At 52.4% G+C, this 15,050-nt stretch overlaps 4 protein-coding genes across 4 annotated transcripts; 3 read left to right on the top strand and 1 right to left on the bottom strand.

Annotated features, from left to right (window-relative positions):
* Positions 1-4,692: 4,692 nt before the first annotated feature.
* CKM354_000632200 (uncharacterized protein) lies at positions 4,693-6,923 on the top strand (the record flags this gene model as incomplete). Its single annotated transcript, XM_044801633.1, has 3 exons — positions 4,693-5,103; positions 5,657-6,680; positions 6,730-6,923. 3 exons carry the CDS (start codon positions 4,693-4,695, stop codon positions 6,921-6,923), a joined length of 1,629 nt encoding a protein of 542 aa, XP_044657568.1.
* A 27-nt stretch (positions 6,924-6,950) lies between these two features.
* CKM354_000632300 (uncharacterized protein) lies at positions 6,951-9,390 on the bottom strand (the record flags this gene model as incomplete). The annotated part of the gene is made up of 2 exons (XM_044801634.1): positions 6,951-8,721; positions 8,768-9,390. 2 exons carry the CDS (start codon positions 9,388-9,390, stop codon positions 6,951-6,953), a joined length of 2,394 nt encoding a protein of 797 aa, XP_044657569.1.
* Positions 9,391-11,189: 1,799 nt separating this feature from the next.
* On the top strand, positions 11,190-12,524 carry CKM354_000632400 (uncharacterized protein; the record flags this gene model as incomplete). The annotated part of the gene is made up of 1 exon (XM_044801635.1): positions 11,190-12,524. The coding sequence occupies one exon, from the start codon at positions 11,190-11,192 to the stop codon at positions 12,522-12,524; it is 1,335 nt and encodes a 444-aa protein (XP_044657570.1).
* A 1,219-nt stretch (positions 12,525-13,743) lies between these two features.
* On the top strand, positions 13,744-15,028 carry CKM354_000632500 (uncharacterized protein; the record flags this gene model as incomplete). Its single annotated transcript, XM_044801636.1, has 2 exons — positions 13,744-13,752; positions 14,306-15,028. The coding sequence occupies 2 exons, from the start codon at positions 13,744-13,746 to the stop codon at positions 15,026-15,028; spliced, it is 732 nt and encodes a 243-aa protein (XP_044657571.1).
* Positions 15,029-15,050: the final 22 nt, after the last annotated feature.

Raw genomic sequence — 15,050 nt, forward strand, 5'->3', positions numbered from 1 at the left:
GCTTTGTTCGTGATCTGGTCGGGTCCAGGTGCTTTGAATGCCTTGCTAGATGTAATCGCCTCGATGACTTCCTTTTCTGTGATTCTGGGTAGCTGGATTGGCTCCGGGTACTGCGCTGACGTGATATCGTTAAGATCTGCATGGGGAGGCTCAGGGAAGAAGGTATTTCTGAAGAGTGCTGCTTTCCCGCTAGCCTCTGCGACTTCTGTCCCGGTCTCTGGGTCTACGATCGCAGGAGTGATGTTCGGTAGCTGGCTGTGGCGATTTCTCGCCCACTTTGCGAGTTTCCATAGCGCTTGAGGTGACTGTGATGCTTCTTCGACTCGGTCGCGATGAGCCTGTCTCAACGCCTTTCGTATGACTCTGGTCTTTTTATTTCGTGCCGTTCGATAGGCTTCCCAGTCGTCCTCCGTACGCTCTCGACTAAATCTCCGTTTCAGACGTTTTGCCTCTGCGAGGACCTCGGAGCATTGCGCATTCCACCCTTGCCTCATTCTGTTCGACGGCATCGTCTTGGGTAGAGCCCAATCGACAGCCTCGTTAATCGTGGTGATGATTTGCTCGACATATCTATCCAGAGCTGCCTTTGTTCTCGGGTATTGTAGCAGAGGGAGCGTCTTCTCGAGTGCCTCACGGTATCGCTTCTCGTCGAGCCTCTTCCAGTTCCTCTGCGCTGTTTCTGTACGACGCGGGAGCTGTAGGTCGATAGTCGTAGCGATCGGAAGATGGTCTGAATCGTGATCCAGTTCGTGGTCCACCTGACTGCGCACCACCCTGTCTATAAGGCCTATAGTGGCGAGACATAGGTCGATTGTGGTTCGAGAGCTGCCTTCCTCATAAGTGATAGTTCCCGATGGGAATGTGTTCTGCAGTGTATTTTGTTCCATGATTTCAATCAGTTCCACAGCTTCAGCGTCTGCCCGCACGATGTGCTCCCCTCCCCAAAGAGGATGGTGGAGGTTGAAGTCCCCAACCACCATGTGTTCGTTGGCGGTAGATCTTTCGAGCAGTCGCCTCAGGAAAGGCAGAACGCTCGTCCGTTGTTCTGTGCTTCGGGGCGGGTTATAGACATTGAATATTTCGAGGCTCCTCGGTGTTTCATCGTCTCCAAACTGGAACGTGAGCGAGCAGATGTCTTTGCTATGCCGATCAAACCGCCACTGGGCATGATCGAGTCCCTTGTGGACGAAGAAGCATACTCGTGTCGGCCTTCCCTCCGTGTCGTTGGAAGCATAGCAGAGATGGAAGATGTCTTTCGCCGGGTGGTGTGTTGTGTTTGTAAACGGGTTGTTCCACGGTTCTTGTATGGCGAGGACATCAAAGTCGCCGATTTTGGTATCGCGCAGTAGCGTGGCCATGACCGTGTCCCGTGACTTCCGGACGTTGTACTGTAATATGCTGAATGTGGGGTTCCTCCTCATGAGTCGCTCTCTACATCGATGTCCATTTGCTGGCTACTGTTGCGTCCCACCCCGTTCACGTGCAGAGACTCTAGCGCTTTCCTAGTGGGATGGTACGTCCGCTGCGGCCTCTGACTGCCAGATCCACTCAGAGGTTCGTTCTCCTTGTCTAACGAGCCGGGGCCGCTGCCAGTATTGGCTCGTTTCTGTCCAGATCCTGTGGACCCGAGCTCTGCCTGCGGTCTCTCCTCTCCTCGCAGGCCGAGGCCTCGTGCCGAACGTTTCCGGCGTAGCACTGTCCCGTTGCTGCCAGGTGGGGTTCCAGACATCGCGGATGCCGGGACTGGGTAGAATGGCGCTCTTGTGGCATATGCTGCCTTGGCGCGGGCCATTTCTTGTTGTCGTGTCGGGCACTGTTGGCTCCATGCCTCGTGCTCTCCGTGGCACGCCGCGCACTTCCTGGGTCCGTCGCGCTCCCTCTTCGATGGACAGTCCCGGGATTGGTGCTCCTGAGCACAGTAGCCGCATCTCATTGTTGTCTTGCACTGGGTTCCTATGTGGCCGTATTTCTGACAATTGAAGCACTGCTTGACCCGACACTGCCTGTCGTATCTCTCGCACTGGCAGAGCTCTCCGTGCCATACGAGGCCTTCGCTGATGATCTTGTTGGCATCTTCGGGTCGCGAGAACTCGATGATGATCGAGGTCGTCGACTTCTTCGCGCCGCTCCGTGTAAGCCATCCTATGTATTTGATCTCCGCTCGAGGGATGAAAGGCCGGTTCTCATGTAGGATCTCATCGCGATTCTCCGTGAATTTGTCCATGTCGATTGAGTGCGTGCGGATGCTGTGGACAATGACGCCGTATGTCGGGACGCGAACAGAGGCTCCCTCCCCGACCCGACGGGCCCATTCCTCGCTGTGTTGTTGTAGTGTCTGTGTCTCGCTGACGCTTGCCGTCCTGACGACCAGGTCTCCGCTCTTGAGCTGATTAGCGGACATGATCTTGATCTCTGCTATTTGCTCGTTCGTGCTCTGTTCAAGGGTGCGGTCAACGTGAGACTTGAGGTGTCGCGGGTTCATTGCACGCAACCGTTCAATGGTCACAGGGTTTCTGATGTTTACGATGATTTCACGCTGGCTCTGGGTGGATGCAGTCTGTGTGTTGTGGGGAATGTGCATACTGCTTGCTAGTGTACCGCTCGCTACCGCTGCTGCATAGCTCATTGGCGCACTCTTGTTGTTCTGGGTGTTGGTGTTTCTGACGTCCCTCATGATTGCGACTCCTACCTTGCCCACTTCCATTGCCTCTTTCGCGGCTCCCTTCGTCTCCTCTCCGACCGCGGCGATCTTCTCTATCTGTGTGTTTGTACCTCGTAGCTCTTTCTTCAGTGCTTCTAGTCGCTGTGACGTCTCCTCTTTCATCGCTTTCGCGTCTCCTCGCATCTCGCGCAGCGCGCCGTGAATGGCGGTCATGTCGGGGATATTCTGTGCTTTTGCGACGAACGACGTCGCGCCTTGGATCATCATCTTCGCGACCTCTGTTGGCACGGTCTGGCTCCCAGTGCGGTCGATACAGCCGCGGATCTCCAGCAGGTACTTCATGAGTTTGAGGGCATGCTCTCGGTATTCTGTGGGCCACATCACCCCCTCCGGCCACAGCTCCGCCATCGCAGCAGGCGCGGTGGGCGACGCGTCTGACTACGTAGCGATGCAGTGCCTTCTTGGATGGATATGTTGCACGTTCTTACGACTGAATTCCGAAAAGTGAGATTCTCGCTATGTTCGTGTTTTTTTTCTGCTCGTCTGATGATGTAACGGTGAAGTTCGATATCGATGTGCTGTCACAGCCCCACCTTTATCACGTGACAAGGTTGTGAATCCCATTTTGACCGTCCGATTCTTCTGTGCGAAAACCTACACAGCGAGTATCTCAAATTTCGCAATTCAGTCGTACCACTTTGTAATACATAAATGCATCCAACGAGGCTCTGCCAAGCTACGTACTCAGATGCGCTGCCCGGCGCGCCTGCTGCGATGGCGGAGCGGCGGCCTGGCCCAACGAGCACCAAGAACGTGCTCTGAATCTCATGAAGTACTTGCGGGAGAGACGCTGCTGTATCGACCGCACTGAGACGCACGCTGTGGCGATCTACGTCACGAGATGATGATCCGGGATGCAACGACGTCGCGAGACCGCAGAATACTGACCACATGATTGCTATCGAAGACACGGCGCGTGCGATGCGTGAAGACGCGAATGCTACATGGGAAGAAGATCCGCAGATATAAAGAGCGCGATGTAAAGAGCTAGGAAGCATAATGACGCAGATGAGGAGGATTGCGGCGGTCGGAGAAGAGACGCTGGCACATTCAAGAGAACACAATGATGTGCGAGCATAGCCCGCAACGTTGAACGACAATTCTGCGAAAGTAGCATCGGTTGTTGCCATCGTGAGGAGCGCACCGAAGGACGTTCAAGGCGTGAAACTTGCATTTGTAGACGCTTCGGCGAAGTGATACCGCATATCGCAATGCGAGAGACTTCGCTCAAAAGGACTTCAGCGTAAGGTGCTGTAGCTATGGACCGCTGTGCAGGCCGAACGACCCCCATGGACACAAGCTACACAACCACACGCCATGCAGCACGACGCACGTGCCTTCGAGACCATATTGTCCTGCTGCATAACTTGGGATGAACCCATTCAGCTTGTCAGGCCTGCTTGACAAGAGTGCCGAGAGTACAGTCATTCGGATTCCGCCTGTCGTCTCAACTAGTCCATTGGAAAGCTGCGGCCGATTTTGGTCGGGCTAGGGCAGCAGATACCGCTTGATCATTTCGCCAGTACCGAGAAGGTCAGCTCGGCAATAATTTGCCAACATGTAAAAGCTCCACAATGCCTGTCACCCCTATCGCCAGAAAGTCCCCATTAGCGTCGTACATGGCGCTTGTATCCATATCTTGATCTGCTGCCAGGTCCTTGGCTTTAACGGGAGGACTGAGATGAAGCCGAGAGGAGTGATGCATTTTGGGTGCACGGTTGCGGGCTCGTTGCAGATGGAAAATGCCGCCTAGTCAAGCCCTCTCTCCCACGCTGGTTGTCATATAATAGAAGCAGCGAGCTACCAAGGTTTCTTTACTCAGCTTTGCCTCATCCCGTACTGACCTGCAAAACAACAGCAGCTTAACAGAGTACTTCGGTTCGTATGCAAGAGTTTCTGTCACAAAAATTCAAAACTATGCTTATAAGTGTACAGAAATGATTGCCTACACTGACCGAAGATCCGCAAATATGACAATACCTGGTCTTGCACGAGGGACCCTAGATGCGATTTCCCAGCAGGAGCGCAAGCACCTTAAGACACTTGGGCTTCTCCAGAGAGCAGTCATGGGAACAGAAATCGTTAATATTGGGAATGGTCGGCTGAAAAGGCGGTACAAAGTCAGCTTCCATCATTCGACACTGCCGCTAGCTGCTTTCACTCCAGACATCGGTCCCGTCGATGTGTGGGCTCGGCAATATCTCGTGCTTGAGAATGGACAGGTTTATGTGGAGTGGAAGGCAGCATGGTTGCCGTCCTCAGAAGTTGCGAAAGAACTGCACGTCGGGGTTGGAGATAAGGAAATGGACTGGGCTGATGTGATTCACGAAGTCCTGCCAAGCTTGTACGCTGTTGGACCGCAGGATGGAGATGTATCAATGGTTTGACAGTTGTGGCAAGCGTTAGGATATGCTTCGCCGGCTGCATTCGTCGTGGGTTGATCGATTTCTTCACGGATTGAGCGCAAGGAAACGCCCGCATCTGGCGTTGGACGCTCTCCTCGGCCCGGGCCGAGAAGTGGGGCGGGCCAGACGTCTGGGCGTCACTAAGCGGAAAGAATTTTTTGTGTCGTACGTAGTCGACCAATACATTCCCTGAACCTTGAGCGAGAGCTGCTCTTGTTGTATTGAAAGCATTGGAGAGTGTTTGGAATGGAATACACGGTACGTGATGTACGGGCTGCCGACTTATAAATATCTCATTTTGCGCAGACGGTATTGGCGGTGCTGAAATCTCTTCATCGGGGCCCACGGCCGGCTCCTTCAAATGCGCCATCCGAGCTCCCCAAGATATCCAGACTCGACGGCGAGCTGAATGTCAGGGGAAAGCCCGCCACGCGCGGCATGGATAAATGGCTAAGTCTTCTTGGATATTCGGTAGTCCCATGCCTTTTGACCCTTCTCCTCTAGCTAAACATTAACCTGGTCCGACCAGATCGACCTGCCCAACTGCATACACATTGCCGGAACAAAGGGGAAGGGTTCTACATGTGCTTATATCGAGTGCATGCTACGACACCATGGACGCAGGACTGGATATCCGAAGAAGACTGGTTTGTACACCTCCCCACATCTGAATAACGTCCAGGAACGCATTCGGATCAATTTCGACCCTTTGAGCGAAGAGAAATTCGCCAAATACGTTTCAGATGTCTACACGAGGCTGGAGGTCCCTAAGCTGGGTAGCGATGGTCCTAAATATCTTCAGCTCTTGTTTCTGGTCTCGGTGCACGCTTTCTTCCAAGAGGGTGTTGATGTGGCCATTTATGAAACACATCATGGAGGCGAGTTTGACGCGACCAATATCCTTGCGAAGCCTTTAGTGACCGCAATCACGCCAATTGGCCGAGACCATATAAATGAACTGGGTCCGACACTCCAGCACGTCGCTTGGCATAAGAGTGGAATCTTCAAGCCTGGTGTGCCCGCGTTTTCGGCTTCCCAGCAACCTGCGTTGGCTTGCGTCTTGAAAGAGCGAGCTGAGGAAAAAGGCGTCCTTCTTCAGTTCGTAGATCCTGGTGTAGGCTTTCCCTTGGACGTTCCACTCCCGGAGTCACCGGTGCAGCTGGAGAATTTCGCTCTAGCGCGTGCTGTCAGCAACGAATTTCTACGACAAAAGGGGTGGAAGAGCCTTACAGCACTCGACGAAAGACAAGCCATAAGTACATTCTCGTGGCCGGGCAGATTTCAACGACTCACGGCTGGTAGCATTACGTGGTTCCTGGATTGTGCACATAATGAATTGAGCCTACAGGTGTGTGCCGAGTGGTTTGCCAGACAGTCAGCTGACCTGGATCCTGACGGGTCTGTTCACCGAGCCATCGTATTTAGCCACTTTTCGAACCATAGGGACCACGCAGCGCTATTGAAATCGCTGGCTCACTCTTTATCGCGAGATCGAGTGATAGTACACGACGCTATTTTTGTCCCCGGCCCAAATGCTCCAAGCGAATTCAAAGGTGCGTGTTCGATGAATAACAAAATGGGAGTTGACTGACAGGGATTCAGATGAGCAAGAAAACGTCTTGGAACTATATGCTTCACATTGGAGTCGTATACATCCGGGGTCGCATGTTTCGAAAGTTTCAAGGCCAGGACAGGCATTAGATCTCGCGGCAAGCGTACGGAAAGATAAGATACACGTGTTGGTGACAGGCAGTATACATTTGATTGGCAGAGCAATACAAATTTTAGGCGCATAGGCTGATTTCGCCAACAACAACGATTACTCACGTTCTCCACTCCCAATTACGCTCCCAAGTTCGTCCCGGAATCACGGCCTCGCGCCGTTGCGCATTGAACCAAGTCTTCAGAATTTCCGGCCATAGAGTTCCAAAGCCCACGAAAAAATCTAAGTGGGATGAATACAGCATCTTGGCCATCGTTGCGCAGTCATCTGCTTGGACTGTCTCACCAAGTTCATGAAGTACAACACTCCGGGACAGGTAAATGACTGATTCGATGTAGCCGGCCTTCCATCCGCACTCTCTTGCACATTGGAAGGCGACGTCGTAGAGGAGCAGAGCATCTTGCCAGGAGTGACCGATGTGAGCAATTACAGCTAAGCCCAAAAGAACAGAAACTCGGTGCACCCGAGTAGGCCAAGTCTGGCTGGTTGAACGGGGCTCGTCGAGATCTCGGAAAAGCTGCTGCGCACGCTCGAGGTCTTGAGGGCTGGGCGTCGGCCGGAAATTGCAAACGGTTCCTGCGAGGACAGACCACATGATTTTGAGGAGGAAGGCGTATGCCAAAGCCAGCTTCAATCGTCTTGCACTTCCACTCTCAGCAGACTGAATCTCCAGCACGTCTCGCAAATGGGCTGATGCATAGCGAATGCCGAGATCAGCTTCACCCAACTCGCAACACACAGCAGCGAGGTGCGCGGTAGCTTTGCTCGCCGATGTTGTATCTTGGTGCTTGCTACTGATCACTTTCTCGAGCGTTTCCTTTGCTTCCCTGAAACGGCCGGAAAAGTGGAGGATCTTTCCTCGAAGGACTCCCACTTCATAGAGCCGAGCTGTCTCCAGCGTTGACGGTTGCCCAGGGATCCAGGGTTCATAGGTGTCCAGCTCAAGCAAGGCGGCATCGGGACCCCGTGATCTGAACAGGCTTTCCGAGTAGTACAACAAATACTCGCCGTAATAACCATTCGATCTTTGGTCCGATCGAGGGAATTCGAGGCGCCGGTCTTCCAAACTCCATTCGGATGACGAGATCCTGGAAAGCACCAATCTCCGCAGTGCGATTCTCTTTATAACGAGATCGGACAGAGTGTAACGCTCCGCCAAAGACTCGGCCATGGCAACGAGGTTTGCTTTATCGGCAAAAGTCCTATAGTTGGAGGCTGATAAGCACACCTGAGCGATATGCGCTGGTGGTAAAGCGTCACTGACGTTGATCTCCGTAAGTAATTGGAGCACATGTCGAAGTTGCGGCAGCATGGAAGTCTCGGTTGAAAATGATCGCCACGGTAGTAGGCGTCGGTCGGTCGGGAAGGCGCTGAAGACAATCTTTATGGCTTCTCTTTTCCACCACTCGTCAATGCAATAGGTCAATTCCTGCAGTATGTCCGAATTCACCGTCAAGTGTCCATTCCCTGTGATGTCCTCTGTTAGGATCGCATTTTTGGATTCCAGGTGACGCAGAGCTTCCCGGAAGGTATCGGCATTCTGAACCACTTCAACAATATCAGCCTTCTTCGGCACGGCTTGTCCATCTGGGCCCCATACCAGATATTGATTACGGGCTCGAGCGAAAAGCTCCAGTGGGACTTTGGATGGTCCAAGGAGATGGAGAAGCGTGGCAAGCTCCCGAGCTCGCTGAGATGAGACCCATGCAGGGAGTCGAGCCCGGGGCATGTTACGATGCAGCAGTCCTTGACAGATTTCCAGGCCAAGCTTGTTCGCGTCCAGGCTTTTGACTTTGCTCTCGATCCCCAACTGTCGGAACTTGGTGATAATGTGTTCGCGTTTCGGGCCTGTAAGTGGTATTCGGGCCCACCTGAGTCGTGAGTAGATAATTCTTGTTGTGGTCTCGCAATACTTACACCGTCTCTCCTATCCCTTCCGGGAGGACAAACAGAATTCCATAGCCGCCGAGGTCTCGACACAGACTGTTCCATCGCTCGCCCAGCGAGATCCACTTGTTTATGATGCTGAGCATAGACTGAAGGCCGTCGTCTGTTGCCAGGATGGAAGCTGTGCTTTCGCAACCTTCATCGTAACGAGACATGTTGTAATAACATATCATCAAAAATCTTGTGCATATGTTGCTTGACCAGGTTTGCTGTTGAATCAGGCTGGTGAACCGATACTGTTCGCGTAGGACTTCTGTAATGTCACCTCGTCCGTGAAGGCGAGAGCCAGAGACAGAAAAAAGAGAAGGCCAGTCTGTTTGCCACTTCTCATACTGGGATACGAATTGACTTGGGACGCAGACAGAGTCCTTGTTCATGGATGTGAAAACCGCGAGGTTGCGATCAGCCGACGAGCAATACGAACCCTTTTTAGCACTTGACTTGCGGCGAAAGCAGCGGCGCACGTTCTCCAAGTTCTGTCGTGCTTTCCCAGGCAACCCCTCGCCACCAGCTGCGATGAGCTTCTCCAATGTTTTTATGTTATCGTCATTCTCAAGAAATATAGAAACTATCCGCAGGGCTTCATTCTCCATTGTGGTTTGTTTGTTGCGAAACGACGAAGTTGCAACGAGAAGAATTTGGTGTCTGTAAAAGAACGCTAAAATCGTGATCACAGTCTTAGCGTCTCTTCGTGCCGCCAGACTAGACCCAGGACATCCCGTGCTTCCCCGCAGAATTAGCGCGAAGTGAAACCAGGCCATCCGCCGATCGACAGCTTGGTGCATGCTCACGCTCTCTAGTCTACTGGTGGCGAGCACTCAGTGCGAGCAGGACGCCACGAATGGTACGAAGCACGTGCAGCACTGGATTCTGTTATGCTTGTATGCCAGATGACAACAAGCTAGACTACGCCACGATCTGTCGACCAGTTCTAGATTCGTTAACGCGGATGCAGCGATGTGAGTCCACATCTTGAAATCACGACGTGGGCTATATATATGTAAAATGACTCCCTCAGCCTGATTCGCACAAAAGTCAATCATGTGTTGCTGTATCAGAGCGAAACGAATTTGCTGCGGCGACACAATACTCTGTTACCTGGACCGAAATTGTGCCATACACAATGGCAGCTCAGAAATTGAAAGCGAAGTGTTCCCTGATGGGGAAGGAGGTTGGTTAGCTGTTGCTTGTAGTCAGAGTGTCTGCCCCAAAGTATATGCTACGCAATCTTACGACTTTTTAGAAGCATGTATGGAGGCTCAGCGCGAACGACTGAGGGCGTGGAACTCGTCGTGCTACGGTAACTCAACAAAATTGTCGAGTTTCACACATCGCCGCCAAAGCAAAACACCTGCCGGCAACAGCGTCCTACATCTCGCGCTCGAATCCGAACATTCCGCCGCAACCCCCTCTCGGTCCTTGACTCCGAATTATAGCGGTCAAAATCTTCCATCTCGGTTACCTGGCCATGGTTGAAAGGTACGACATTCAGGATGCGGGCGATAATTGCTTTCCATAGCATCAATACTTAATTTCTTGTTGCAGTCAGTCACAGTAGCCCGAAGTATCATATCTTGTTCCCTATGACCAGCTACCGTTCTCTCTCCTAGCGGCACAAGCCGCCTTGACTTAATATGTTCTCAAGTCAGTTTTGTTACGAATGTGACTGGAGGAAGCCGCACGCCACTCGTCCAGCTCCGCAATGGAATTCTCGGACTCAGGGACTTCGTCTTTGCCCGCAATGTATCCGGTGTACAGGAACCTATGGGCTACTGCCAGGAAGGACAATAGACCGTCCGACACGTGTTCTTGACGTGTCGGAGGCTGCGCAATATACGTAACGAGTATCTCGGCCGATTCTCTGGACATACCAACCTCCGGACCATTTTGAACAAGCACAAGCCAGCCGCGAGGGCCATCCAGCTCATTGAATAGGCGCAGATCATAGTGCAGCAGGTTCGGGGAGTGGAGAAAGTCGAGCGCTGGAGAAGATGATAGTTACGCGGACGGCAAAGGATAGGGCACAGCCTCGAGAACCCTAGTGGACAGGACTCGGTAGAGAAACAACCACCGCCGCTTGTTCGTGCCTGTCAGCCTGTGCAGGCGTTGGTCGGTGAGCAGAGTGAGGGTGAACGGGCCAGCTGGTCCATTGTTTGCATTTTTGGAGAACGGGTGGAGTGGGGCCGCGCCTAGTCGACGGGGTCGGAAGGCGGCGGCCGACCGCCAAGCCTTTAGCGGGGCCTTGCGAAGCTGCAACCCCGTAGGATAAAACCAACCAACCAACCTACTGCTCGATGTTTAGTTGAATTCCGGTTGCGAGATTCTCCAAATTTCGTTCCCTCTACGTATCTTGTTATAATAGCTGCTATGCAAACCAAGGCATGCTGAAAATATGACAGTCTTTGACGAGCTTGCCGAGAAAATGGGAGACGACCGCTGGAACGAATGGAAACGACGCCTTCTTGGTGCTAAGGAAGAGATTGCTGCCTTTGTCGCCAGTCGTCGGCCAGGACGCGGGGCTGAAGTTCTGGATTGGTTCCAAGGCTCTTTCAATTTTTGCTTCCAGATCATGTACAACGATGGTACCCCGGACACCATTATCCGGTTCCCAGGCCCAGGACATACAACATTTCGGGATGAGAAGATACTGAACGAGGTTCAGGTCATTCAGTTTCTCGAGCAGAGTACTACGATTCCAGTTCCGCGGCTGATCAGCTGGGGACTGACTGAAGATAGCCCGCAAGGTTTTGGGCCGTTCATCATCTCGGACTTCGTGGAAGGAGTTCATCTCTCTGACATACTCAAAGATCCCAGCGATGCGAAACGACTCCACCTGAATCCTCAGATTGACAGAGGCATATTACACGATGTGTTCTCGCAAATCGCGGATATCATGCTTCAAATTTATCGCTTCAATTTTGACCACATTGGGGCCATCTCAAAATCCTCCACTACAGGCATCTGGTCCGTTACAGGGAGGCCCTTGACTTACAGCATGAACGAGCTAGCTACTACAGCTTTCTATCCGCTGGACAAATTTCCCACGGCACGGTTTGAATCTGCAAGTGAATACTTCCGATCACTTATAGCTCAGCACAAAACCCACCTCTGGACACAGCGTAACCTCTGTGGCAGTCCAGTAGATGCCCGCGACCGATATATTTCTCGCTATCTGTTCGCGCAGTATGTCGACAGGCATTGCATTGACGACCGCGGCCCATTCAAACTCTTTTGCGACGACTTGCGACCTCAGAACATCATTGTGGATCCAACCACTCTTCGCATCAAGGCTGTGCTTGATCTCGAATTTACGAACGCTATGCCGAGCCAATTTGCTTCCGAACCGCCCTGGTGGCTGTTGCTGGTCGGACCCGAGTCCTATCTTCTTCGAGGTCGGACACTAGAAGAATTCGTAGAGGCTTACGAACCTCGTTTGAAACAATTTCTGGAAGCGATTGAATGCGCCGAGAAGACCCGAGGGGCCTCAGATTGCCACAGGTCCCTTGCATGCCTTATGCGGGAGTCATGGGCGACGAAAAGGTTCTGGTTCAACTATGCACTACGGAAACCGTTCGATGTTGACGACATCTTTAATAGTTGTTTGAAAGAGGGCAGTGTCAATGTGGATTTGCTGGACAGCCAGTCACGCGCAGACTTAAAACCCTTTATCGAGACGAAGATGAAGCAGTTGGAGGCGTACGACAATGATTGCACAATACGTCTCTAGCGTGGAAGCCATTCTGGTCTTGTAGATGTGTTATCAAGAAGCGATTCACAATTCATTGGCCAGTTCCACTCATGTACAGCATTGTTTCGCGCTGTATCGGAGTCTCGGAGGAGACTGCACATTAGACACTGCCACATGTCGTCCATCTTCGTATCTCCGAACATGCTGCGCTACTAGTGGAGCTCTAGGTGTATCCCATTTCAGCTTTAGACATGGTGCTATTAGGCGAAGATGGAGCTGTTACCTCCGGAGTGCTCAATATCGTACAAGGATCGATTTTTCACAGTCGATCGCGAACTAGGGTTCGTTCGAGGCCAATCGCTCTACATTATGTTGGCACACGTTGAAGAGGGAACCGTCTACCGGGGCGCCATCCTCAAGCGTTGAGATCCAATGAACGAACCCAAGTGTGAATCCTTACAGAACGGTATTTGCCCGCAAACAGACAACAGGTCTTCCTCAAACATTGGGATCCAATCAATGGATCCAACCCATGAACATAATCGTGGGATTCATGTTACGTCTCGTCATCAGGTAACGAATCTGGAGGATGCACTTGTGAGGACCCTGCTCGATCAGTAGGCACACACAAACATATATACGTAACATGCTCACGATTTTACCCCGACCTCTTTTGGAGTATTCCAACACCATTGAGCCTTGCCACCCGACCGGAGGCACGAGTAAGTTGCTATCTTTCGTTCGCGTTGAGAGTGCTGATCGAAGTGCTTCTGTTAGATCACTCGCACGATCCTGTCATCCGCATATCTTCAACATGACTTCAAGCGGCGGTTTCGTGAAAATCCCGAAAGACGAGGAGGAAAAGCAAATGGCAGAAGCAGCGCGTGCGTCTCAAGAGAGACGTGAAAAAGCCAAGAAGGATCGCGAGGCACGTGAAGCCGCCGAAGCAGCTGGGAAAGCGTCTCAAGAACGCCGCGGCGCTGGATCGAAGTCTTAGAAGCCCAGGTCCATGCGAGTAGAGCCCAGGGCGGAGATGACGCTGTGCAAGAAGTTGTCGAGCACTATACACTCGCTGTATTAATCTCATATGTAACCATAAGCCTGAACACTGCTTGCCCCGACCTGAAAGGCACATACGACCAAACAGGACAGAATAGCATTGTAAGCTAGTTTTGAGATATCCGACTTACTTGCAGGACTATCCTGGTTGCAGTGACTGACATACGGTGCTGTACAGATCGCGTGCTCAGTCCTAACAATGTGGACTGTAAGCCAGCGCCAGTGTGAGGTCGTGACTGGTCGACATGACGTACTGTTCTGCAGGTCCTACTTTTCGGGTCGTAAGAATTGCTTTCCACGATGCTGGCTGCAGGCAATCACTTCTTTTGACAATATCACCCAACCGCACACTCTCGCGCGCAGTTTCTCGTCACTGCTCACTGGTCAATCACTTGCAGTCGGCTGAGCAACTCAAGCGACGGCCCTTCGGCATGTCGGCCACGACATGACGATAGTCGCATGAACATCCAGCATTCACCATGACCCTTTAACAAAGAGCGAAAGCAACAACAGATTCATGTGTCACTGGCGCTGGCGCGTCCCGCTCGTGCATGAAACGTCGGAGCGGTTCTGCCCGGCGCCAAACAAGAGGCGTCTGCCAAATCCTGATCGATTAAACGCGGCGATTCGCACTGCTCTGGTCGAATTTTCAGCTAATATCTGAGCAACAGGCCAGATTACCCAATGAATAGCCGCTCGCTTTGCGACAGATCGGACTTAGATATACTGCCGCTCATTACGTGTTGAATACCGAAACGTAGAAAGCCAATCTCGAGGTGGACATTGACGGCGAGCGCGTCCGCGCCTACCGGACGGGGAATCGCGTGCGCTACCGACCAACGGACGGCCAGCTGGAGTTCATTGGCCGCATCGACCGCCAGATTAAGATCCGAGGCCAGCGAATAGAGATACCGGAGGTCGAGCACGCAATCTTGGGCCATGAGTCTGTCAGGGACGCCGCCGTCGTAGTACATGAACGGAAAGCAAACGAGCTCGAGATGGTTGGCTACGTGACCATCCGAGATGCTCGTGCTCTACAATGGAACGAGAGCGAAGCGCAGGTGGACACATGGGCAGCGCATTTTGACAAGAGTTTGTACGCTAACGTGGACTCGATCGATGCTTTGCAGGTCGGCAGAGACTTTCTAGGTTGGAAATCAATGTACGACGGCAACGATATCGATAAGGTGGAGATGGAGGAGTGGCTCGACGACACCATGGACACCGTGCTAGATGGCCGAGCGCCAGCTCACGTCCTAGAGATAGGCACGGGCACTGGTATGGTCCTCTTCAACTTAGGAGAAGAGCTCCAAAGCTATGTAGGCATCGAGCCATCGAGATCAGCGGCCGCGTTCGTAGCGCATCAGGCGCAGTCAGTCCCGCGCCTAGCTCCTGAACTCCAAATAGCCCGTTTGGTTTGTCCTATCTCAGTCTGTCCTCTCAGTCCTTCTGTCCTACGTTGCCGGAGACTCGTACTAGGTTAGTGTTCCACAAGCTCTCTTGAAG

Source organism: Cercospora kikuchii (genome assembly GCF_019650295.1).
Source record: "Cercospora kikuchii DNA, contig_00004, whole genome shotgun sequence".
NCBI classification, from domain to species: domain Eukaryota; kingdom Fungi; phylum Ascomycota; class Dothideomycetes; order Mycosphaerellales; family Mycosphaerellaceae; genus Cercospora; species Cercospora kikuchii.